General features: G+C 40.9%; 1 protein-coding gene across 1 annotated transcript; it reads left to right on the forward strand.

Moving 5' to 3' along the window:
- Nucleotides 1–5,709: 5,709 nt before the first annotated feature.
- On the forward strand, nt 5,710–19,666 carry LOC127112107 (uncharacterized; the record flags this gene model as incomplete). Its single annotated transcript, XM_051046267.1, has 6 exons — nt 5,710–5,717; nt 5,891–5,978; nt 6,053–6,361; nt 6,485–6,952; nt 18,146–18,303; nt 18,370–19,666. Coding segments are annotated over exons 1-6 (2,328 nt in total), but the record flags the coding sequence as incomplete, so codon positions are not given.
- Nucleotides 19,667–27,735: the final 8,069 nt, after the last annotated feature.

Below are 27,735 nucleotides of genomic sequence, written 5' to 3' on the forward strand. Positions count from 1 at the left end.
AAGACCACCTCTTTGCCGATTCTGACAGGCATTGTTACTTCACTTCACTTCAGTGCAAATTTTCGGGCTTTTATTGTATTCAATCCCTTGATACCTCGAAAGCACGAAAGCCGCAACTATCTTCTTTCCAGGTCTCTAGTTGATTGAATAGGGGCAGCTGTAATACCCCAAAATTTACCCTCCATTTTTCCTGGAAGCATACGCTTTACACCTCATGCATGCATTCATTTTTTAGGTCATTTAGCATTTGCATTTCATGATAGCAATCGGAATCGGATCCAAGAAGCTTGAACATCATCCAAGACACTTTGTGGGTCCTATCTGGGTGATCAGTCAACACAAGGGAATGGCTTGAGATACTTCCAACAGGGGTCTATTCGTTAGTCAAAATGTTAATCTTGAAGGAGCAAAGGTTTGTTCATGAGTTGTCATGCTCGCTAGGCGAAACGTGTGTTTCGAAAAAAAAAACAAAAAAAACGAAAATAAATAAATAAATAAATAAAAGAAATAATCTTGGACTTGGACCTCTCTCATTTGAGTCCACAAGTCCACAAAAATCAGGTTATAAATTCAGAGTTTCAGTGAAACAAAATTTCATTCTATTCCTATTACCCTGTCTGGGAAAAAGATAGTGAGAGAAGAACTCTGGGAAAAAGATAGTGAGAGAAGAGCTAACAGAGTTCAGAGCAGCCTCCAAACCCTGAAGGGAACTCAACTGCATAGAATCACCTTTGCCTCACATAAACCCTAAAGATTATTTTGTAAACCTCACGGGTGCAACTCAATTTCAATCAAGCTCTCCAATCAGGTTTGCCCTATTCCTATTATTTTACGCCTTCAATTTGAATGTTCTAAAGGTGTGATGTATTATGTTTGAATTTGGAAGTGTAGATATCGTTAGGTTTCGCACATGCATGAATGGGTGAAACCTATGCCTTGAATGCTTAATCGTTTAATTTATGAAGTGTATGCCACAGGGTTTGAGGTTTCTGAAACCATACTGTTATCCATGAAAAAAATGCTTATCGTGTTTCACTAACCCTTTTGTTGAGTTTTTGTGAAGGCTCGCATGACTTTTGCAGGGATAACTTGCGTGGTTTTCCACTTTATTTGTGGGATACCCCCTGGAGGTTCATTCCGATTACCTGTACTGACCCACTTTCTTTGATGATGTTAGCTTGGAAGGATCTCAGGGTTTATCGTTCCTTTAATTGTTGTTACCTCGGATCTTCATCCGTGTGGTACTTTTACATTTTTCCCGCATTTTACTAATTTCCTAGCTGGAAGACTTCGATAGGAGGCAATGTTTTTGTGTTTACTTTATGCAAGTTCCTTCGTCAAGGACTGCCTTTTTGCATGAGTTTACCAAACCCTAACCCTTCATTGATTTTTCTTCTCCTAAACACACGTTTACTCCTTCTACTACAGGTGAGTAAGTCTCTAAAGGTCGAGCATCTGGTAGATTGCGTAGTAACGTCGTTCGTCCAAAACCCAATCCATAACCCCGTAGTCAGCCGAACTACGGCTTGCTCTGATTCTCATTCCAGATGAGATACGTAGGCATAAGACGCGATGTCTTAGCGAGCACGCATCCCCCAAACCCATAGGTCAGCCGAGCTACGGAGACTCTGATTCTCATATTCATATGAGATACGTATGCAGTGGATGCGACATCCGCGTGAGTCATTTTCATTTAACCCTTTTTTTTAGTAAACAGCACAAGATAAACTCACACCCTTTAGACAAGAACTACAAAAGTGGATCCCGTAGAGTACTACGGATGCGTAGGGGTGCTAATACCTTCCCTTCGCATAACCGACTCCCGAACCCAAGATTTGGTTGCGAGACCTTGTCTTTTCCTTTCCTCTTTTCAGGTTTACTTCGAGCGTTTCCTTTCCCTCCTTTGGGATAAATAACGCACGGTGGCGACTCTTCTGTCATTTTCTTTCGCGGGTTGTTTTTTTCGCACACTGTATTTTTCAGGTTGCGACAATCCCAGCTTCACTTCCTGCTCTCCCTTGGCTAAGGGGCACCTGAAGGAGTAGAGTGAGTCTTTAGATTCCCATAGATAACAGTTGTAACACCCTGTTCGCTGTGAAATTTGGCGAACAACCTCTGGTTTACCAAAACTTGTAGAATTGGGTCACTTGCAGGATCAACCACACAAATCCTAGGACATGTGCAAATCTAGATGGTCTTGAAGATGTCTAAAATCGCTATTGAATATTTCATTCCTGTTCTCTAAGCGTTTTACGTCGAAATGTGTTGATTACAATGTTAAATGGATGTAAATTTAACAAGATAAAGTAAATGGCGGAAAATAACTGATGAAACGTAAAGTGTCGAAAAGGATAAAGTGCAGAAAGATAAATGACTGGAAAGCATAAAAGAGATTTGTAAAGAATTTTAGACTTTATAAAATAAACTTTGAAAGAATTGGTGTTTGTTTACACATACATTTTCCAAATATGACTCTTTTCTCTCACACGGGTACTTTGAGTGTTTTCAGGAATTTTGTATATAGTAATTCTTCACACACTTTTTTAGATAATAACTACCCTATATATACATAAATAACATAACTGTCATTTAACGACTAAATCCTAAAACTACGACACATGGCTTTCCTCCTTTCGCCAGATGCTTCCACGCGTCTTCTGCCAAACGTCACAACCTTTTAAATCCAAATTTACTTTTAAGTCGAAATGACGTCTTCCTTCAGGATTTTGTCGAATTACCAACATACTGCAATGTCTTCCGTATTTTGTCGAAAATACCTTTCTAGTTGCAAATATCTTTGTCGAAATGACGAAACCTCCATTTTGTCGAAGTGTCGAACCATACTCTTTAGTCAAATTGTTTCAACCCCTGTCATCGTTTGTCGAAAACATCACTTCCCACACCAAATCTCATGGCGTCGAAAACACACGTATACAAATTGCCCCCCAGCAAAGACGTTTCGACTGTTTGTTCTGGGAGAAACAGTCATTTGTTGTCAATCAGTGCTTTGATGCCATGTCACTTAAACCTCATTAAATGTAAGTCTGATAATCTCAATTTCCAATGCAGATTTATCATTACACTTTCTCCACAATGTCACGTCTAGCCCACGTTCACAGCCTACTTCCATCATTTCCTCACGTCATGGTTTCTTTTCAACTTCCAACTCTTTATTATTTCCATCAGAGACGGCCACGTGTCCCACTAACACCATTACCATCTAAAACGTTTCAACATCTTCTTCCTATAAATACCCATAAACCTTTTCTTTAAACCCTTTCACGTTTCAGATTTCCTTTTTTCGTACCCATTTCTCAAGCTTTTCACATTTTCTGAGAAATCTTCTTCAGTTTTTTTTTTTTCAGCAATGGCGCCTCAAAAACCCTCAAGCAGTAAACACTCCAAGAAGAAACAAGACTCATCTTTTCCTCCTGTGCATGATTTAAAAGGGCCAATGACCATAGGAAATCAACAGTATGTTCCGGAACCTCCAAATGAAAAGGAAAAAGACTGCATCTATAAATCTCAGGTACTAATCCCTGTTCTTATTTCTGGAAATTATCATGCTATGTTAGGTCCCCTTCCGAACCTAGAGATTAAACCAGAGCGTTTAAGAGAGTTTTTTCCATCTTACTTTCACACAAAACCCATAGGCGCTGGAAGAAAACCTCAGCCTAAAGAGAAAGTTGTAGAACAGAAAGATTCATCAAGTTCGACAGATATTGGAGAGTTGGACTTAGCCTATTTGAATTTTCCCAGGATATTTAGAACCTGCCCATGGTCGAAAGATCCTTCTGACTACGTATCTTGGTTAGATAAAATAGAAAAAGTTAAAGGGTCTTTTTGGAAAGAAATAGGCATTTTCGACCTTATCCAGTTGTCGAGAGTAGGACCCAATATCTGCCCAAATATGCTTTTGGCTTCTCTCTACTTTTGGGACAGTACTTACAACACCTTTCACCTTCCTTGTGGGATGGTTACGCCTACCCTTTTCGACGCAGCCGCCATTGTTGGTCTTCATCCCAATGGTATAGATTTCGACCCTACTGTCTTAAGTGAAGATACCATTGCTTTCGAGACTAGCCTTGCACCCTACTCCTTATTCATGTCCTATTACCATGATAAAAGTACCACTGAAGTTTTAGATGTCGAACATATAGCCTTTTTGACACTATGGCTGTCCAAATATGTGTTCTGTTCTCGCTCTCTTCAAGTTGCCAAGAGGTTCATCACCATAGCCAATCAGCTTCATGCAGGCACGAAACTATGTTTGAGCGAAATGATTCTGGCGAATCTCTATGAATCTCTGAGTGAGAGTGTGCATTTCTTAAAGAACACCAAAACCCAAGGGAAAATCAACTTGTCAGGACCCTTTTGGCTCTTGCAACTATGGCTCAATGCCACATTTGAAGCTAGTCTTCCTGTAGCACCAGAAATAGATGAAGAAGAAGTAAACAATAGGACTGTCGAATGGCCAAGATTAGTGCTATTAACGCCAACTGATGAAGGAATCAGCCTTCGACAGGCATTTAAAGGCTATGTTATGATGTTTGCTAAAAGTCATCAATTTACTTCGACCATGGCACCTTTTGCTGATAGAAAGGTTGGACCTAAGTGGTTTACCCAACAACTGCCCTTGGAGATGCAAAAGGACGAAAACACATTTCTGAATGTTTGGGAATCGTTCCTGACCCCTAGGCTCCTTTTTTCTTATCGTAACACCACCAAAAACCAAATTGCTTTGATAGTTTATCAACCCAACCTTGTTTCTAGACAATTTGGTCTAATCCAAATCAAACCTCAGCCTATATTCCCCAAAAAGGGGTCCATCATCTTTTATAACTCCCTTCATACTGAAGACGAAGGCAAAGAGCTGTCGAAGAAACTAGCTGATGCTTCTCTCGACATTCGACCAGTTATTTTTCGACCATCATTCTTATGCACTCCTGAGTTTGATGAATGGTGGAAGGATTATTATTCCAACAAATTTTTCGACGTAGCTGCTTTTGCTACACATCTGACAAATGCTTTCGCTTTTGTGCAGGATCGGACCAAAAAAGGTATTCAACGACATATTAAGGAAATACAGAAATTTCAAAAATATTTTGAAACTGCGTATAGACCTGATGATCTTAGTCGAACCATATGCGAAGCAGCGGCTGAATTAAAACGCAAATTGACAGAGAAGTTTAAAAAACTGTCATTGCCTTCCAATCTTTCACCAGAGGCGCGCTATGACCTTGCTTTCAATTGTCATCCACCAAAGTTTCCTCCTTTGCCAACTGCTGACTTTGGGGTGGCGTTTGGTTTTCCACTTCCAGACTGGTTCCTTTGTGGGGATTTTATGAAAATTCTTCGTCAAAAGTATCAAAAACCTGCTGAGCGTGTGGTTCCGACTAAGTATCATCTGGGCGAATATCCGGGACACCTTCATATTGGAATATAACACGTTCGCGTGGAAGATACCATTCTTGAAGGTGTTCACAGAAAAATATGATTTTTCTCTCTGTTATTCTAACTGTCTTATCATGTATCTCTTATATTTGTTTCTGAATTTTCTTTCTTTCCTTAGCCGTGAAGATCCCTGCTAAGAAAGCTGCTGTCGAAGCGTCGCCCAGTACTGCTAAGAAGCCTTCGACAAAGGTACAAAACTTTTTCTCTTCTTATTATTTCCCTTCCATTATTCAAAACTAACTGGCTTTGGCCGGTATGACTAGGTAAGTCGAAAACCCTCAACAATCCAAAAGAAGAAGAATGAAGAGGAGAAAGAAGAGGATAAAGTCCCTAATGAAGAGTCTGGTGACGAATCTCCGGAGTTAATCCCTCCCCCTCAGAAGAAAAAGAAACTCACAAAGGTTTCTTCCCAAAGATCCATCGTTAACCCAATCAGGAAGGATTCTGCCAGCACTCCTCCTGCTAAACCTCAGTCGACAGATACGGGGCGTGGGAAGTCCAGTTTTAATACTGAAATTCCTGAGGTAATTTTTATTTCGACAGCATATGTTTTACCTTTCCTACATCTTTCCTTCTAAATCTTAGAATTTATTTTTAGGAACAAGTAGTTGTCGAAAAAACGCCTGAGAAAATTCTGGAGGAAACAGCCCCAGAGGAAGATGTCCCCACAAGTGACCATGATATGCAAACCGTAGAAGAATTCGACACTACAGTGGGTGACGCCTCTGAAGATGAATCTCCTCCTCATCCAGGATTGCATGTTGCACCTCAAGGTGGTGATATTGAAATGGAGGTTGTGGTCGAAGATGACCCTGAAAATGGAGCTGCCAGAGACGGGGACAATCAGTCGAAACGAACAGAGGTCGAGCATACTTCGACGCGAAACACTCCACCTGCTCCTGACCGGGTCCAAGGGAGTAGCAAATCAACTGGTTCGACCAGTTTCTCTCGCGAGGAGCTTGAAAATCTCAAAGTACAAAGACCTTTGGAGTATCTGAAAGCCATGCTTAGCATCCGTTTCAATTTCCAGGATTCTTCTCAGAGCAGTTCGACCACTTCTGGGGCAACTTCTGAAGCACCATCACTTGGCAGCCTCCTGACCAAGATCAAAACGAAAATCCTTGATGTCGATTTGTTTAAAGTCTTGGAAGAGAATTCCCTTGCTCAAATTGGTCTTAAGAAACTCTTAAAGCAAGTGAATGTTTTGGAAACTTCTGCTGAGATTGGAAGTTTTGTGATGGAGTTGATGACTCTCATTGACTTGGCCACTGCAGATCTCCATCGTCTGACGGATCTTACCGCTCAAATCTCCTCCAAGTCTGAAACTCAAACTACTGAATGGGATGCCGTTTCGACTTCGACTGACAAAGTTTCAAAATTGCAAAAGCTTTCTGAAACGTATGTCGAAGAAGTTGCTGCTTGTAATGACAATATTCAAAAATGGAAAACACAGATAGCAGCCCTTCAAGAAAAGATCTCTCAAGAGGAGAAACGTAAGGCATCCATTCCGCAACCCAAACAGAGCGAGATTGACGAAGAATTGAGGGTGGGTATTCGACATGCAGAGAAAGCCCATCAACTTAGTCAGGAGATTGAGACTCTCTCTACTCACAAAAGTCTTTGTGATCATCGACTCCAACTCCAGAGGCAGAAGTTTGCCACTTTGAAGGATACTTTTGCCAATTTTAATTTTTAGTCGAATTTATTTTAGCAACTCTCAGCCCTTTGAGGCTTTCTTTGTAATAACTTTTGAATGCCATTTTTATTTGGCCCATCTTATCACAATTATGCTTTGCACTTATTCTGTTACTATTTTTATTTCCTGCAATATAGGCTTATATTTTTTCAAATACTTGCCATTTATTCTTAGGATTCTCTTATCCTTCTCTATTTCTTCTATTTCATATGCGCCGTTTGAGAATGTTCTCAAAACCTGGAAAGGTCCTTCCCATTTAGGAGACCACTTTCCCATTAATTTATCTTTTCGATCCATAGGAAGGATTACTTTCCACACAAGATCACCTATTAAGAAGGTCTTGGATCTCACTTTCTTGTTGTAAAATCTTTCGACTCTCCTCTTTTGTCTTCTTATTAGGTCTAGCGCGCGCAGCCTTTCTTCGTCTAAGTCAACTAGTTCGTCCATCATCATGCTCCAATATGTATCTGATGGGATTTCATGATGCCTTTGCACTCTAACTGACTGCAGATATATTTCGACTGGCAAAACTGCATCATGTCCGTAAGTCAACTTGAATGGGGTCGAATTCGTTGCCTCTTTCGGGGACGTTCGACAAGCCCACAAGGCTTGATCCAAAGTTTTATGCCAATTTCTAGGCTTTTTCCCCACATGCTTCTTAATCAAGTTTATCACTACCTTGTTGGCTGCTTCAACCTGCCCATTTGCTTGAGCGTAGTAGGGTGTCGAAGTAAGGAGCTTAAAACCTGTTTCTTGTGCAAACTTCTGCATGTTTTTACCAGTGAACACAGATCCTTGATCTGTTGTTATTATCTCAGGTATCCCAAATCTGTAAATTATGTATTTTTGGATAAAGTCTATGACTGCTTCTTGATCCACATTCGCCAATGGTATGGCTTCGGTCCATTTTGTAAAATAGTCTATCCCAACCAAAATGTACCTTTGCCCTTTTGAGGAAGCTGGTCGAATCTCCCCGATCAAGTCCAACGCCCATCCTCTGAATGGCCAAGGTTTTATAATTGAGTGCAACTCACTTGCAGGGACATGAGGTATGCCTGCATGTACTTGACATTCCTGACAACCTTTTGCGAATTCGACACAATCTTTCAGCATTGTTGGCCAATACATTCCTTGTCGAAATAAAAGCCACTTCATTTTGTGACCTGCTTGGTGCGCGCCACACGCTCCACTGTGTACATTCGACAAGGCTATGTAGGCTTCATCCTCACTCAGGCATTTCAACAAAACTCCTTCTGCAGTCTTTTTGAACAATTCATTTCCCAAAAGTACGTAACTCAAAGCTCTGTATTTTATCTTTCTTTCCGCTTTCTGATTTGGGTCTTGTAGATAATCCTTGACAGGCTTTCTCCAGTCTGTTATTCCTGAATCATCTATGTTGAATATCTCGAAGTTTTCTTCGTCACCGTATCCTAATCTTATTGACTCTAGATCTGATGGGGACAACTTGGTGGACACGACTCTTCTTCTGACTTCAATGGCTTCTTCTAACTTTTCCTTCGACACTTTGTATCCGGACGCTAGTTGAGCAAGATCATTCGCTTCTTGATTCTCCAACCTGGGAATGTGCCTGAAGACGACGTTGTCGAATGCTTTGAGAAGTCTATTGGCTATTACAAAGTACATGATTAAATTTTCTTTCACGCACTTATACTCTTTCGTCAACTGCTTTATTACTAGTTCAGAATCACCCATTATTTCGACTCTCGTTGCCCCCAATTTCAACAAGATTTCAAGTCCAGCGATCAAAGCTTCGTATTCTGCTTCATTATTTGAACACAGACTTTCAACTTTGTACTTGAATTTTGTTGGAATTTTTTCAGGAGAAATAATCAACATCCCAACGCCCGTTCCGTTTTTATGACTGGAACCGTCGAAGTATAGTTTCCAAGGTTCCAGTTCGACGTATTCTACGTCTTCGTTTATAGAGTGGTCCGCTATGAAATCAGCGACCACTTGTCCTTTCACTGCTTTTAAAGGCAGATATTTCAAGGAGTATTCTGTTAAAGCTAAAGCCCACTTTCCAATTCGACTATGTAAAATAGATTTAGATAACATATACTTTATTACGTCGAAATGGGAAGAAATATATACATCGACAGGTTTTATATAATGCTTTAGTTTAATACAAGAGAAATATACACACAGGCATAACTTTTCTATAATGCTATATCTAGTTTCGGCATCGTTCAGGACTCTACTGAGATAATAAATGGCCCTTTCGACGCCATTCTCATCTTCTTGACACAACATACTTCCTAATGTTTTGTCTGATGCCGAAATGTACAATCTCATATTTCTTTTTCTGCAAGGAGACATCAGGATTGGGGGATTAGCCAGGTACTCCTTGATTTTGTCGAAAGCCGCTTGCTGTTCTTGCCCCCATGCGAAGTCTTCTTTCTTTAGTCGAAGTAGAGGAGAGAAAGCTTGTGTCTTCCCACTGAGGTTGGAGATGAATCTTCTGAGAAAGTTGATTTTCCCTAGCAGAGACTGCAACCCCTTTTTGGTTGATGGCGCTTTCGCTTCCATTATGGCCTTGGCTTTATTCTCGTTTATTTCGATCCCCTTCTTATGGACCACAAAGCCTAAGAAATCACCCGCCTGCACACCAAAAGCACATTTAAGTGGGTTCATTTTCAAACCAAACTTCCTCATCCTTTCAAAGGATTGTCGAAGATGATCTATGTGATTTTTTCCTGAAACAGACTTAATCACGATGTCGTCAATATACACTTGCATGAAAGTTTCGATGAAATCATGAAAGATGGAATTCATGGCACGTTGGTAAGTCGCTCCAGCGTTCTTTAAACCAAAAGGCATTACTACCCATTCATACGTTCCTATGGCTCCAGGACAACGGAAAGCCGTTTTAGGAACGTCTTCTTCAGCGATAAAAATTTGGTTATAGCCAGAGTATCCGTCTAGCATACTTAAGTACTCGTGGCCGGCTGCAGAATCTATGAGCATTTCTGCCACTGGCATAGGATATTCATCCTTTGGGGTAGCCGAGTTTAAGTCTCGAAAATCAATACATACCCTAAGTTTGCCATTTTTCTTAATTACTGGAACAATATTTGCAATCCATTCGACATACCTGGTTGTGCGGATGAACTTGCATCTTAGAAGTCTTTCGACCTCTTCTTTTATCTTCGACAGGATTTCTGGTGCGAAGCGTCTCGGAGTCTGCTTTACTGGCTTCTTCCCTTCCATTATTGGCAACTGCATTTCGACCAGACTTCTGTCAAGACCAGGCATTTCGTCATAATCCCATGCGAAGCAATCTTTGAATTCTTTCAGCAACTGGACTATTTCGACCTGGAACTGGGGGTCCATTTTTGCGCTTATATACGTTGGTCTATGTTCTGCCCCCACTCCTAAGTTTATTTCTTGTAAAGGATCCTGCGCCACCATCTTCTCGTTAGTTGACACTGGATCTTTTTCGAACCCCAGAGGTTCGTCGTCGTAAATGGCGTCAAGCTTTTGATGTTGCCATCCGCCCATTTGGTTGGTGATATGATCTTCCGCAACGTCTTCTTGAGGACATTGTTTGTTGGAGTTCTCTTGGTTGGCTTCGATAGCCATATTTTTTGCCTCAGCCTCAAGGGCCTCTTTTAGTTTGTTTTCGGCTATATAAGCCGTAATCTTTTCGATCGCTGATTGTTCACTCGTCATCGTCAAATTCACTACCCCATCCCGTCGGCGCTATATGAGTGGTTCCCCATATGTAAGTCTCGCCAATCACTTCTTTATCCCACTGGAATCCATGCGTTGGATGCAGGTACATGGAGCAATAGGCATTGTCTGTCGTCTTCAAGTCGAATTCTGCCGGGCTGCAGGGAGGTATATGAGCCAGGTTTTTGTCGAAGCTCTGGCTGTTGACAGTGTTTACTTCGGTCATGAAGTAGCTTTGGTCAGCCTCGATGTTTTCGACGATTCCATCTGGCCTCCATATGGCTATCCGTTGGTGCATTGAAGAGGGTACCGCTCCTACGTCGTGAATCCATTCCCTACCAAGCAGCAGGTTGTAGTTGGCTTTCGAAGCGATGACTATGAACATCGTAGGTCTTGTTATGGTTCCTACAGTTAAGTTCACTTGGATGACTCCCATAGTTGTTCCTATCTTCCCTTCGTAATTTGACAGCACCATGTTGTGGGGCTTCGCGTCCGAATCGTCTTTTCCAATCTTCTTCAGCATGTAGTGGGGCATCAAGTTCACTACCGCTCCCCCGTCCACCAGTATCTTGTTCACGCCGACATTTTCCACCTTTCCTTTTATAAACAGAGGTTTCAAATGCGCTTTCATGGAGTCGTCTGGTCTTTCGAAAAAAGCGTTCTGCTCTTCGACGCATCCGTTGTTCATTACATAGTAGCAGACGGGCTTGTGTGCCATTGTTTCTTCCTCCATTTCGTCTCCTTCATCCTCAATTTCCATGACTCTATCATAGTCTCTAGGGAGAACAGAGACCACGTTGCAAATCACGTTGAAGGATGCCTCAGAGTCAGAGTTAAAACTGTCGGTTACTTCATCGTCTTCCTGCATCTTCTCTTTCGACGCCACCGATTCGACAACTCTGCTAGGATTGATCTGGAGGGGAGTCTCTTTCCTGCTCCTTGTCTGACGATTGTTGCTAGATTCTGCTTCGTTTGGACCATTCATGTTCTTTTTCGCCATCTCTATTTCTGCCCTCTTCTGCCGTTGGAACCTCCTCCATTGGGACCTGGACATGGGATTTTTGCCTTTGTAATTCTCTGACGGGTATGGTCTTGGCTTGTGTTTTTTCATTTCCTTCTTGCCCTCCATCGACGCGCCTCTCTGGACCTCGAACTTTCCCCATTTCTTCTGCCCCTGGGCGTCCCTAATGGGTTGAACCCATTTGTCGTCTGTGGCTTTGTCAGATGGTTTGTAGGTGTTCTGGCGTCTCTCTCCGTGCCTCCACTGGTGGTGATCACCTCTTCTTGGGTCGTATCTCACTGCTCCCCAACTCTCTTTCCTTTTGGTCTTATCCACCGCTTCCAGGTTGGTTGCTGCCTTCCTGTCGAAGACTGCGCTGCAGCGTGGGCACAACATTACTTCGGTTTTCATCCTTTGGCATCTCTTGATGAATTCCATTAAGTTTTCCTCCTCTCTAGGGTACGCCAGCCTTTGGTATTCTTTCTGACGGCGATCTTCGCCCTCTTCGACCTGGTCCTTCTGAGATATTTCTACCATATTTACCCCAACATTTCGTTCGTCGGCGATGCTCAATTCGTTCATCTTCCTGATGAGCCTCTCTTCTTCGCCTTCGACGCCTTTTGGTGTCTGGTCGAACTCTTTCTCTGGGCAGCAGCACCAAGATATGGTCCTGGGACCATGTTTGCAACAGCATTTGTTCCAATTCCTTCTGGGGTCTTCCATTGTCCTACGCAGAATCCCACTGATCATGGGCTTCGACGGACCGTTAGCGGCTTCCGCTTTGATTTTTGTGATTTCTTCACTGAAAGGCCCCATGGTGTTGACGCAGTTAGCGATATCACCTTTCTTCGTTTTGTTAGAATCAAGGCCTTCAGCAGCCTTGTTTTCAATCGCTGGGTCTTCAGTAACCCTCTCCTTCGTATTAGGGGCATGCTCCATTTCGTCGACTGTTTCCTCATTGTTTTCTGAAGAAGCATCTCCCCAACCGCTTGGTTGGATTGTGTTGATGTCGATCTGGGAGCTTGCCGGCGCGTTGTACTTCACAAGATAATCATATTTTCCACTTGGCTGTCCCAAGCGGTCCCAATTCTCCTCTTGTCGAAACTCCACATTCTCGACAGCATTGTCACCGTCCTTCTTGTCGAAACCTTCAGTAGTTTCTATTCCTCTCTGGCTTGCGAGATCATCAGCAATCTCGACCATGTTGACATTTGCGTCGAAGCTTCCAGGGGCTTCCACCATTTCCAAATTGCCATCAGGAGCAACTTTGGCCTCCACCATGTTTACGACGGATGGTTCAGCGTAGTGGGCTTCGACTGCTTGCATAGGATTCGAGTCGATCTTCATTTGTTGTTTTGGTTTGTCACCAAACTTGAGCCTTCCATCACGGATAGCATTTTGCACGAGATCCCTGAAAAGGAAACAACGAGACGTCTTATGGCCCAGAAAATTATGGTATTTACAAAAACCTCTCTTTTTCTGTTGTTCCACAGGCGGTTCTTTAGCGCCTGGTGGTTTTATTAATTGACCATCTTTAACCAACAGATCGAAGATTTCGTCACATTTAGTAATGTCGAACGTATAAGTCCTTTTGGGGAACTTATCGTTGGCTTCGACTGGGTTCCCGTTCGACGGCGTTAGTACTTTACACGAATAAGGCGGGCCTTGTTTTAGTTCTGCTAGGTCGATTTCCTGTTCGTCGAAGCTACTTGGTCCGTCTTCGTCGAACTCATCATCTTGGCGAACCCCTACGTAGGCTACCCTCTCTTTTTTATTCTTATTTGCCCTGAATTTTTCGTCCCTTAATCTTTCGACCTGTCTTACTCTATCCGCTAATTGTGCCATATCCCTCAGATACTGGGTATCTAGTTTCTTTCTTATAGAATAGTCTAGTCCCCCTGCGGCCATTTCGACCAACTCATGTTCTGGCACAGGGGTAAAACATCTAGCCTTTAGCAATCTGAACCTATTTAAATAATCATCTATTGGTTCGGAGTGTTTTCTCTTGACACTGGCTAATTCTTTCAGACTTATTTTCGTTTGTCCCATGTAGAATTGTTCATGGAACAGCCTTTCTAATTGGGTCCACGTGTATACTGAGTTTGCAGGCAAAGATGTAAACCAAGTAAACGCGTTTTTTGTTAAGGAACTAGGGAAATATTTTATTTTCAAATTTTCGTTACGGGCCATCTCCCCTGCCTCGATCAGGTAACGTGCCACATGTTCTATAGTGGACTCACTAGTGTCCCCTGAGAACTTTGTGAACTTAGGGACTTTCCATCTTGGTGGCAGTTCTTCTTGCAGAATGTATTCTGATAGTGGGGATGCGTAACTAGGCCTTTGTAAACCCATGTTCATTCCATTTTGTGCCATTATCGTTTCGACCATGGCTGCCAAGTTGTTTTCGACAGGCGGATTATCATACCGTATCCGTTGTTGCAATACAGCATCCGCGTCCTGGCCTCTCTGGATTACTATCCTTCTAGGCTCTTGTGGAATGGGGATTTCGACACGAGGCTGTTCGACTACATCCTCTTGGTTTCTGACGTTCGTTTGAGGATTGTCTAACGGTATCTGGTTTATCGTAGGCTCTTCCTGGACCGCTACCGCTGGGTTATGAATCACTTGTTCTCTGTGTCGAGTTTGAGGGACTCCAAAGAAATCAGCAATGCGCGTCATTTGCGCTGCCAATACTTGGTTTGTTTGAGTGGTGTTCTGTATCAGTGGATTAAACACCGCTCTCATTTGTTGCGTCAACATTTGGACCATATCATGATTACTCTCGTCCATCTGCTGTCTAATCACTTGCGCCGAATTATTTGTTATCGGCGGCACGTAAAATGGTTGTTGATTCAATCTACTCATGTTTCCACCATATCCTGACCCTTGTAAGGGTGAAGACACGTTGGCCATCGAATCTGAATATATTAACGGGGAGTTATGTAAATTTGCCATCACCGAAGTTGGCATTCCGAAGGGTTGTTCCCTACCAGGCGGAGGCATAGTGAAATTCGTTACAAAAGGCCTAGAAGTGTTTCCCACAGGGGGGGGTGTCCCAATGGGCATTTGTTGTGCCCTGAAGGACGAACTAGGCGCGTTTTGCGACATCGAAACCGCTGGTATCGACCCCGCTGACGAAGGTACAGCCTCTGACACAGGGACCGATCCTATATTGCCTTCTGTCGAAGGGACAGGGTTAGATACTGGGATGGATTCGTTAGGATTATTTGGCTGGTTCGCCATTTTCCTTACTCTTGTTCTTTTAGGTAATTCTACTTCGGATACGGCTAATTTACCGCTTCTCAGTCTCATACAAATGAAGAGCAGATTTTGACTAGCGATTATCTAACTTTCTAAATTTTTTGCACTGTCCCACTGGGCGTGCCAATTTGTTCGCTGTGAAATTTGGCGAACAACCTCTGGTTTACCAAAACTTGTAGAATTGGGTCACTTGCAGGATCAACCACACAAATCCTAGGACATGTGCAAATCTAGATGGTCTTGAAGATGTCTAAAATCGCTATTGAATATTTCATTCCTGTTCTCTAAGCGTTTTACGTCGAAATGTGTTGATTACAATGTTAAATGGATGTAAATTTAACAAGATAAAGTAAATGGCGGAAAATAACTGATGAAACGTAAAGTGTCGAAAAGGATAAAGTGCAGAAAGATAAATGACTGGAAAGCATAAAAGAGATTTGTAAAGAATTTTAGACTTTATAAAATAAACTTTGAAAGAATTGGTGTTTGTTTACACATACATTTTCCAAATATAACTCTTTTCTCTCACACGGGTACTTTGAGTGTTTTCAGGAATTTTGTATATAGTAATTCTTCACACACTTTTTTAGATAATAACTACCCTATATATACATAAATAACATAACTGTCATTTAACGACTAAATCCTAAAACTACGACACATGGCTTTCCTCCTTTCGCCAGATGCTTCCACGCGTCTTCTGCCAAACGTCACAACCTTTTAAATCCAAATTTACTTTTAAGTCGAAATGACGTCTTCCTTCAGGATTTTGTCGAATTACCAACATACTGCAATGTCTTCCGTATTTTGTCGAAAATACCTTTCTAGTTGCAAATATCTTTGTCGAAATGACGAAACCTCCATTTTGTCGAAGTGTCGAACCATACTCTTTAGTCAAATTGTTTCAACCCCTGTCATCGTTTGTCGAAAACATCACTTCCCACACCAAATCTCATGGCGTCGAAAACGCACGTATACACACCCCGATAAAAAAATAAGATAATTATTTAATTTAAGTTAATATTTTATTTATTAATTTAATTAAGTAATTGAAATTATTGGATTATTTATTTATTATTATTATTGGAATAATAATTATTGGAAAGTATATAAGTTGAAATAAGGAAAAGAGTTCCATTTTTTTGGTAAAAAGGGTTTTACGTGAAAAGCAGAGAAGCGGCTGAAAAGTGGAGAAAGGGCAAAGAGGAAGAGCAAGAGAGCGACGGTTGGAGAATAGAAGAGCTTGAGGCTATAAGACTTGCCGGATTAATTCAGGTAAGGGGGGTTTATCATCGTTTAATGGGTATTATAGATTAACATGTAATGGGTAGTGATAAACCGTTGAATTGACCCTAATTGGGATTGTTGAATGCTGAAGAATTGTGATGAATAAACTGTGTTTAAACTGTAATTGGATCGGTAATTGTGTGAGTCGTGATTCCCCGAACGTATCGCTTTTTACGGAATTGGAATCGGAGGTCCGGAAGTCCTCCAACGGCGGAAAATGCGGAGAATTCTGCATTCTGCTTTGTGTTAGTGCAGGAACAACTTTCTATCTTGCGTTAACCGGTTAACCCAGGGTGTTAACTGGTTAACACTGTTATGAATTGTGAAAAATTGCTGTTTTGTCTGCGTTAACCGGTTAACCCAGGGCGTTAACCGGTTAACACTGTTAAGTTTTGGGACAGGAAGCGTGTTTGAGCTGCGTTAACCGGTTAACCCAGGGCATTAACCGGTTAACACTGTTGCAGAGTGGGAAAATTGTTAATTGAAATGTTGTGTGCCTAATTGATGATTGCCTATATCGGTGGGTGACATAGTAGGGATTGGGTTACGTTGTGAAGTAATATCATAGTTAAGTCGATGAGTAATTTTGTTGGGTTTATATTATGAAGTGTCGATACAAGTATGACTGAGTTGTTAAGTTGTTCCGTGTACGGAAAGTTGTTGAAAATATTGAGTTGTAGGCTTGATGAGCCAAAGTTGATTATAAGTTGATTTTGTTGAAAACATTGTTGTGTTGCCATTATTATTATGTTGTCGAAAATTTAAAGTCGTGTATGCCATGTACATTCATATGCATTAAGTCGGAGCGTTGCTCACACCACGTTGGCCTGGATTGGCAAATTTTAAGTTGAAAGTTGGAGGCTTATGCCTTGATGCCCAATAAAATGGCAATGATTTTAAGTTGGGAGTTTTACTCCGAATGGTACCACATGCATGACGAGTCGAGTCTCATTAGAGTTGCATTTTTGTTGGTTTGTTGTATGGATATTTAATTTATTTGAGAAGTGGGGTTTGTGTTGATATTGAATATGAGTATGAATTGTGTCGATATTAAGTATGATGTTGAGTTGATGTGTCGTTACCAAATGTGTGATGTGATTAGGGTGATTAATGTGTTAAATTACTTAACATGACATGATACTTTATAATGCTTATTATATCGATTGAGGAACTCACCCTTACAACTATTTTTCAGGTAACGAGCAGTGATTGAGTAGGAGCTAGTGCCTGGAGTCTAGTGTAGTCTACTTAGTGGGTCGTGCTCTGATAGATGTAACATCGGGACGGGATGTTTTAATTAGTTTATTGTTGGTTGTTGAACCTTTTTACCTGTAATATGTTATATGTTTTGAATGGTTGGTTGATTTCTATCCGCTGCGAATTATGCAAAGATGTTATTTTGATTAAATAAAGAGCATGGCAGTTATTATGGTGTGAAGAATTGTGTGACACCCTTAAATGCATATTTACTCTGATTGATATGTTGTTATTTTAATTAAATATTTGGGGTATTTTAGAAGGGTGTTACATTAGTGGTATCAGAGCAGGTCGGTCTGTCCGGCCAGTTGTCGTGTCGTTACTGTCTAACAATTGTGTATTGTTACTAATCTAACTTTTAAGTTGTGTTGTGGTGATAAGTTGAAATGGCTGGAAGGAATGACGCTGCAATGGCTGCCGCAATGCAAGCGATGGCACAAGCTGTGCAGAACTTGCCAAATGCTGGTGGAGATGCTGGATCACGTAGCTTGGCGACTTTTCAAAGAGAGAATCCGCCGGTGTTTAAAGGGAAGCATGATCCAGATGCAGCCTTGGGATGGTTGAAAGAGATCGAGAGAATCTTCCGTGTTATGGATTGCACTCCAGCTCAGAAGGTTCGGTATGGTACTCACATGCTAGCAGTCGAAGCTGATGACTGGTGGCTAGAGACTCACGAGAGGTTGACCGTGGCAGGTGAAGTCATTACTTGGGATGTATTCCGTAGGGAATTCATGAGAAAGTATTATCCGGAAGATGTCCGTGGTAAGAAGGAAATTGAGTTCCTTGAGCTGAAGCAAGGAAACATGTCTGTCACTGATTATGCTGCAAAATTTGTGGAGTTGTCCAAATTTTATCCTCATTACACTGGTGCTGGTGCTGAATTTTCAAAGTGCATCAAGTTTGAAAACGAACTGCGCTCTGAAATTAAGAAGGCTGTTGGGTATCAGAAGATACGCATTTTTACTGAATTGGTTGATAGCTGCAGGATATTTGAAGAAGACAATAATGCTCATTACAAGATTGTCAGTGACCGCAGGGGCAAGCAACATCAAAACCGTGGCAAGCCGTATGATGCCCCAGTGGGAAAAGGGAAACAAGGAGCTGCTCCGGCTCAGAGGACTAGTAGGGGAGGTGATCCTGCTGGTATAGTTTGCTTCAAATGTGGTCAGGCTGGTCATAAGAGTAATGTATGCACTGCTGAAGTAAAGAGGTGTTTTCGCTGTGGTAAGACTGGCCATGCAATAGCTGATTGCAAGCATAAGGAAATGATTTGTTTTAATTATGGCGAAGAAGGGCATATTGGAAGTCAGTGTCAGAAGCCAAAGAAATCTCAAACTGGAAAAGTGTTCGCATTGACCGGAACTCAAACCTCCAGTGAGGACAGACTTATCCGAGGTACATGTTTCATAAATGGTACTCCTTTAATTACTATTATTGATACCGGTGCTACACACTGTTTTATTTCTGCTAACTGTGCTCGAAGACTGGGTTTAAAATTGTCCGCTTTGGATGGTGAATTGATTGTTGAGACCCCAGCTAAGGGATCAACAACTACTTCCTTGGTGTGTTTAAGTTGTCCTTTATCGATCTTCGATAAGGATTTCTATGTTGATTTAGTATGTTTGCCGTTGGATGGGATGGATGTAATTCTTGGTATGAACTGGTTAGAGTATAATTATGTTCATATAAATTGTCATCATAAGTCGGTGAGGTTTTCCACTCCTGAAGAGGAGGGAGTTGACTTATTACCTTTCAAAGAATTGCGAAAATTGATGAAAGAGGGAGCTCAGATGTTTTCTTTGATGGCGACGTTGTCGGTTGAGAGTAAAGCTAAGATTGAGGAACTGTTAGTGGTGAAAGAATTCCCGGAAGTTTTTCCCGATGAAATTCCTAGTGTGCCGCCAGAGAGGGAAGTTGAATTTACTATTGATCTGGTACCTGGTACTAGGCCTGTTTCGATGGCACCGTATAGAATGTCGGCATCTGAATTGTATGAATTAAAGAAGCAATTGGAAGACTTACTTGAGAAGAAGTTTATAAGACCAAGTGTGTCACCGTGGGGAGCTCCAGTGTTGCTAGTAAAGAAGAAAGATGGTAGTATGAGGCTTTGTATTGATTATAGACAACTGAATAAAGTAACGATCAAGAATAAGTATCCACTACCGAGAATAGATGATTTGATGGATCAATTAGTGGGTGCTTGTGTGTTCAGTAAAATTGATTTGAGATCGGGATATCATCAGATCAAAGTGAAAGATGAAGACATCCAGAAGACAGCGTTCAGAACTCGGTATGGACATTATGAGTATTCTGTGATGCCTTTCGGTGTGACTAATGCGCCGGGAGTATTTATGGAATACATGAATCGTATTTTCCATACTTATCTGGATCATTTTGTGGTAGTATTTATTGATGATATTTTGATTTACTCTAAGTCCGAAGAAGAGCACAAGGAACATTTGAGATTAGTGTTGGATGTTTTGAAAGATAAGAAATTGTATGCGAAGCTGTCCAAGTGTGAATTTTGGTTAAGAGAAGTCAGTTTTCTCGGCCATGTAATTTCAGGAAAAGGTATTGCTGTAGATCCTTCCAAGGTAGAAGCTGTATTGCAATGGGAGACTCCTAAGTCGGTTACCGAGATTAGAAGCTTTTTGGGATTAGCTGGATATTATAGAAGGTTTATTGAAGGATTTTCTAAGTTAGCACTTCCGTTGACTAAATTAACTTGTAAGGGTAAAGCTTTCGTGTGGGATGTTCAGTGCGAAGAGGGTTTTAATGAATTAAAAAGGAGATTGACGTCGGCGCCGGTTTTGACTTTGCCAAATCCGGAGGAACCATTTATAATTTACTGTGATGCTTCATTGATGGGCTTGGGAGGTGTGCTCATGCAAAATAATAAAGTGATTGCTTATGCGTCGCGACAGTTAAGAATTCATGAAAAGAACTATCCTACGCATGATCTTGAACTTGCTGCAGTGGTGTTTGTGCTAAAAATCTGGAGGCATTACCTTTATGGTTCCAGATTTGAAGTTTTCAGCGATCATAAAAGTTTAAAGTATCTTTTTGATCAGAAAGAGCTGAACATGAGACAACGTAGGTGGCTAGAATTGCTTAAGGATTATGATTTCGGGTTGAATTATCATCCAGGAAAAGCAAATGTTGTGGCCGATGCTTTAAGTAGAAAGACCTTGCATGTGTCAGCAATGATGATTAAAGAGTTGGAATTAATTGAGCAATTTCGTGATATGAGTTTGGTTTGCGAAGTAACCCCGCAGAGTGTAATGCTAGGAATGCTAAAGATTAATAATGATTTTATGGATAGTATCCGAGAGGCACAGACATTGGATGTGAAATTAGTAGATATCCTTAATCATTGTGGTCAATCAGAGAAGAGTGACTTTAAGATTGATGCGAGAGGTGTGTTGAAATTAGGGGAAAGAATTTGTATTCCTGATGATGCGATTTTGAAAAGAAGCATTCTAGAAGAGGGTCATAGAAGCAGTTTGAGTATTCATCCAGGAGCTACTAAAATGTATCAGGATTTAAAGAAAATATTTTGGTGGCCCGGAATGAAAGAAGACGTGGCTCGTTTTGTGTATGCGTGCTTAACTTGTCAGAAGTCGAAGATTGAGCATCATAAGCCTGCTGGGTTGATGCAACCGTTGGAAGTTCCAGAATGGAAATGGGATAGCATTTCTATGGACTTTGTAACGGGGCTGCCTGCTACTTTAAGAGGGCATGATTCGATTTGGGTGATCGTTGATAGGCTCACGAAGTCGGCCCACTTCATACCTATTAACATCACTTACCCAATTGCGAAGTTGGCAGAGATTTACATCCGAGTAATTGTAAAGTTGCATGGTGTTCCTCTGTGTATTGTGTCGGACAGGGATCCGAGGTTTACATCGGGATTTTGGAAGAGTCTGCAAGATTCGTTGGGCTCTAAGTTGAGGTTGAGTTCGGCATATCATCCTCAAACTGATGGCCAAACTGAGAGAACTATTCAGTCATTGGAGGATTTACTGAGAGCTTGTGTTCTTGAACAAGGAGGTTCGTGGGACACTTATCTTCCATTGATCGAGTTCACATATAATAATAGTTACCATTCTAGTATCGGAATGGCGCCTTTTGAAGCATTGTATGGTCGTAGATGTAGAACTCCGTTGTGTTGGCACGAATCTGGTGAGGGTGTAGTACTTGGACCAGAGTTAGTTCGAGAAACTACCGAGAAAGTGAAGTTTATCCGAGAGAAGATGAAAGCTTCTCAGAGTAGGCAAAAGAGTTACCATGACAAGCGGAAGAAGGATTTAGAATTTCAAGCTGGTGACCATGTGTTTTTGAGAGTCACGCCTGTGACCGGTGTTGGGAGGGCTTTGAAGTCTAAAAAGCTCACTCCTCGCTTCATTGGTCCGTATCAAATCTTAGAACGGGTTGGAAAAGTTGCTTATCGGATGGCATTACCACCTAATCTTTCGAATTTACATGATGTATTCCATGTATCGCAGCTTCGGAAGTATGTCTCAGATCCGTCTCATGTGGTTAGTATGGATGATGTGCAAGTGCGGGATAATTTAACAATGGAGACAAAGCCTGTACGAGTTGAAGATCGTGAAACAAAGACTCTTCGAGGAAGGGAGATTGTGTTGGTTAAAGTCGTTTGGTTGGGAGCTGCGGGCGAAAGCATGACATGGGAACTTGAAAGTCAGATGAAGGAGTCTTATCCGGAGTTATTCGCTTGAGGTATGTTTTCGAGGACGAAAACTCTTTTAGTAGGGGAGAGTTGTAACACCCCGATAAAAAAATAAGATAATTATTTAATTTAAGTTAATATTTTATTTATTAATTTAATTAAGTAATTGAAATTATTGGATTATTTATTTATTATTATTATTGGAATAATAATTATTGGAAAGTATATAAGTTGGAATAAGGAAAAGAGTTCCATTTTTTTTGGTAAAAAAGGTTTTACGTGAAAAGCAGAGAAGCGGCTGAAAAGTGGAGAAAGGGCAAAGAGGAAGAGCAAGAGAGCGACGGTTGGAGAATAGAAGAGCTTGAGGCTATAAGACTTGCCGGATTAATTCAGGTAAGGGGGGTTTATCATCGTTTAATGGGTATTATAGATTAACATGTAATGGGTAGTGATAAATCGTTGAATTGACCCTAATTGGGATTGTTGAATGCTGAAGAATTGTGATGAATAAACTGTGTTTAAACTGTAATTGGATCGGTAATTGTGTGAGTCGTGATTCCCCGAACGTATCGCTTTTTACGGAATTGGAATCGGAGGTCCGGAAGTCCTCCAACGGCGGAAAATGCGGAGAATTATGCATTCTGCTTTGTGTTAGCGCAGGAACAACTTTCTATCTTGCGTTAACCGGTTAACCCAGGGTGTTAACCGGTTAACACTATTATGAATTGTGAAAAATTGCTGTTTTGTCTGCGTTAACCGGTTAACCCAGGGCGTTAACCGGTTAACACTGTTAAGTTTTGGGACAAGAAGCGTGTTTGAGCTGCGTTAACCGGTTAACCCAGGGCATTAACCGGTTAACACTGTTGCAGAGTGGGAAAATTGTTAATTGAAATGTTGTGTGCCTAATTGATGATTGCCTATATCGGTGGGTGACATAGTAGGGATTGGGTTACGTTGTGAAGTAATATCATAGTTAAGTCGATGAGTAATTTTGTTGGGTTTATATTATGAAGTGTCGATACAAGTATGACTGAGTTGTTAAGTTGTTCCGTGTACGGAAAGTTGTTGAAAATATTGAGTTGTAGGCTTGATGAGCCAAAGTTGATTATAAGTTGATTTTGTTGAAAACATTGTTGTGTTGCCATTATTATTATGTTGTCGAAAATTTAAAGTCGTGTATGCCATGTACATTCATATGCATTAAGTCGGAGCGTTGCTCACACCACGTTGGCCTGGATTGGCAAATTTTAAGTTGAAAGTTGGAGGCTTATGCCTTGATGCCCAATAAAATGGCAATGATTTTAAGTTGGGAGTTTTACTCCGAATGGTACCACATGCATGACGAGTCGAGTCTCATTAGAGTTGCATTTTTGTTGGTTTGTTGTATGGATATTTAATTTATTTGAGAAGTGGGGTTTGTGTTGATATTGAATATGAGTATGAATTGTGTCGATATTAAGTATGATGTTGAGTTGATGTGTCGTTACCAAATGTGTGATGTGATTAGGGTGATTAATGTGTTAAATTACTTAACATGACATGATACTTTATAATGCTTATTATATCGATTGAGGAACTCACCCTTACAACTATTTTTCAGGTAACGAGCAGTGATTGAGTAGGAGCTAGTGCCTGGAGTCTAGTGTAGTCTACTTAGTGGGTCGTGCTCTGATAGATGTAACATCGGGACGGGATGTTTTAATTAGTTTATTGTTGGTTGTTGAACCTTTTTACCTGTAATATGTTATATGTTTTGAATGGTTGGTTGATTTCTATCCGCTGTGAATTATGCAAAGATGTTATTTTGATTAAATAAAGAGCATGGCAGTTATTATGGTGTGAAGAATTGTGTGACACCCTTAAATGCATATTTACTCTGATTGATATGTTGTTATTTTAATTAAATATTTGGGGTATTTTAGAAGGGTGTTAAAACAGTTATCTTTGGATCTGACTCCTCTCATCACTTCCTGATTGCAACCACTCAACACCACACATCCTCCCCTAGTGAATTGCACATTGAATCCTTGGTCACATAGCTGGCTTATGCTAATGAGATTAGCAGTTAGTCCTTTTACTAACAGCACATTACTCAGTTTTGGAACTTCAGGACAATCCAACTTACCAACACCCTTGATTTCTCCTTTAGCTCCATCACCAAATGTCACATACCTGGTGGCATGGGGTTGTAGATCCACCAATATGTCTTAAGCAGCCACTATCAAAATACCAGTCTTGTCTGGTAGATGCCCTTGGAGATGTGTGAGCTAGTTTAGCAACCCATTGTTGTTTCTCAATGGGGATATTATGCTTAGATGCCTGCTGCTTAGGTCTGACTTGAGGTGTCTGATTAGCAACCCATTTTTGTTTCTTAATGGGGGCATTATGCTTAGATGCCTTCAGCTTAGGTCTGACTTGAGCAGTCTGGTTAGGATAACCATGCAGCCTGTAGCAGAAAGGTTTTATGTGACCAAATCTACCATAGTAGTGACATCCCCATCTTTGAAATTTCTTCTTCTGATGGTTACTCATCCTGGTTCCCTGATGTTGAGATATCGGTTGTGACTTCTGCTTGAGTTTCTGAACTTCAGCCTTTGATCTCTTGAGTTCAGTTGAGGATTTCTTAGCATAGCCTAAACCAGACATGGTTCCTGACTTTTGCCCCACCTTTAGAATCTCCTCCAAGGTGTCAGTTCCTTTATTCAGCATTCTGATGGATTTAGTCATTTGTTCTAGCTTAGATGTCAGCACAAATATCTCACCATTCAGACCATCTATGACTGTCAGCTGCTTCTGTTTCTCAGCTTCCAGCTCTTTGATGAGTTTCTTCTGCTTTTCTCCTTGGATGCAAACTTCTTCACTTTTAATACATAGTTTTTTATATGAAGCAGCAAGTTCATCAAGGGTAAGTTCATCTCCACTTGAGTCATCATCAGAGGCACAGACACTGGTCAGAGCAGTGACATGTTTAGCAGATTCTCCTTCAGATTCACTCTCAGAATCTCCTTCGGACCATGTGACAGATAACCCTTTCTTTTGCATCTTGAGAAAGGTAGGGCATTCAGCTTTAATATGACCATAACCTTCACATCCATGGCACTGGATTCCCTTGCCTTGAGTGACTTTTTCTTCATATTTTGACTTTCTACTGATGTCATATGAAGAGTTCTTGACATTAGGTCTACCCTGTTGATCAACCTTCTTTATGAACTTGTTGAACTGTCTTCCAAGCATGGCTATGGCTTCTGAAATGCTTTCATTTCCTCCAATGTTTCCTACTTCTGAATTCTCTTCAGTATTTGACACAAAATCTATGCTTTTGTTCTTCCTTTCAGCATCCTCACATAAGCCCATTTCAAAGGTTTGGAGTGAACCAATAAGCTCATTAACCTTCATATTTCTAATATCTTGAGCCTCTTCTATGGTTGTGACCTTCATGGCAAATCTCTTTGGAAATGATCTGAGAATCTTCCTTACAAGCTTCTCTTCAGCCATTTTCTCACCTAAGCCACCAGAAGTGTTGGCGATTTCAAGAATATTCATGTGGAAGTCATGAATAGTCTCATCTTCTTTCATCCTCAGATTTTCAAACTTGGTGGTCAGCATCTGAAGTTTAGACATCCTCACCTTGGAGGTACCTTCATGAGTTATCTTGAGGGTATCCCAGACTTCCTTAGCCAGGTCACAGTGATGCACCAGTCTGAAGATGTTCTTACTTATTCCATTGAACAATGCATTCAAGGCCTTAGAATTTCCAAGGGCTAATGCCTCTTGCTCCTTGTCCCACTCTTCTTCAGGAATTTGCACACTGACTCCATCTTCACCTGTCTTCGTGGGATGTTCCCATCCTTTGTTGACAGCTCTCCAGACTTTGCTATCTAGAGACCTCAGGAAGGCTATCATACGAGGCTTCCAGTTATCATAGTTAGATCCATCCAGCATGGGTGGTCTATTTGAGTATCCTACATCCTTGTCCATGGTACTAGAAAGTAACTTCCCTAGATCTCACCCAGAAATTAACAGGCAGGGTGCCTGCTCTGATGCCAATTGAAATTCTAGTTAACAGACTTTCGATGTCACACTGGATGTTATGACATCCAATTCTGCGCAGACAAGAATTATGCAGAACTTAAAAAGTAAGTGCAGTAAATAATCACAAGGAATTGTTTACCCAGTTCGGTCCAACATGACCTACGTCTGGGGGCTACCAAGCCAGGGAGGAAATCCACTATTAGTAGTATTAATTCAGACCTTAAACCAACTGTTTAACCCTATCACTTAATACCTACCCAATGCAATTTCAATCTTACACTAAGATCAGAGTTCCTACTCACTCCCCCTTAACCACCTCAGTGATTACACCTTTAATTAAGATTAAAGATAATTATGAAGTCACACTTCAAACAACTCTTGATTTTTCTTAACAGCTTTAATCAAGATACACAACACTCACGCTTAAAAGCTTAGAGTGACACAACACTTACAACTCAATGAACACCCTAGTCCAATGCAATCATCTAGGTGATAATTGCTTGGCTCACAAGATTCACCTAATACAAGACACACACAAACATACAGCAGTAAAGTATATGAAACAATAAAATCTTCACGCCTAAAATCCCCGAGTTCTGAATGAAGGATAGCCATCCTTTTATATTGCAGCACTTGTGCCTTGTACTTGTATTTCCTGAAATTAAGGTCAAGCAAGTTAACCTAATTTCCACATATTAGGGTATTAACAAATAGGCTATTTGTTAGGTTCATTAATTGTAGCTTAGTTGTTAGTTTCCTAGATTTTAGCTCAGCTGTTGACTTCCTGAAGAATAGCCTGAGAAAAATGCTGAAACAGAAAAACTAAACAACCTACAATTTAGCATATGCTGTCAGGAATGAATGTCACAACATTCAGTTTGACATCCACATCATAGACCACATGCTAAGTCTGTTTTTCCTGAAAACAGACTGTACAAATTTGCTGTACTGTATAGGACCAATCCGTCCATACTTCAGTATCAGCTTACATTAATAAATGTCACAGTATCCAATTTGACATTTACACATAAGGCCTTATGCCATGGTCTGTTGTTCTCCTGAAGAACAAACTGAGATACATACTGAAGTGTAGCAGAAAACCAACCTGCCTATTATTCAGTATATGCTGTCAATGATGAATGTCATAACATCCAGTTTGACATTCAGAAAGTAGGCCTTGTGCCAGGTCTGTTATTCCCTTGATAAACAGACTGAAAATAAATACTGAGTTATAGAAGAACACCAACTGTTCTATTTCTCAGTATCTGCTGACAGGGATGAATGTCATAACATCTAGTTTGACATTCAGTAAGTCCTGTATTAGCTAAACCTGCAGCATACTACTCAAGTATGTCATGACATCAGTCA

The sequence above is a fragment of the Lathyrus oleraceus genome, chromosome 1 (genome assembly GCF_024323335.1).
Source record: "Lathyrus oleraceus cultivar Zhongwan6 chromosome 1, CAAS_Psat_ZW6_1.0, whole genome shotgun sequence".
Lineage (NCBI taxonomy): Eukaryota > Viridiplantae > Streptophyta > Magnoliopsida > Fabales > Fabaceae > Lathyrus > Lathyrus oleraceus.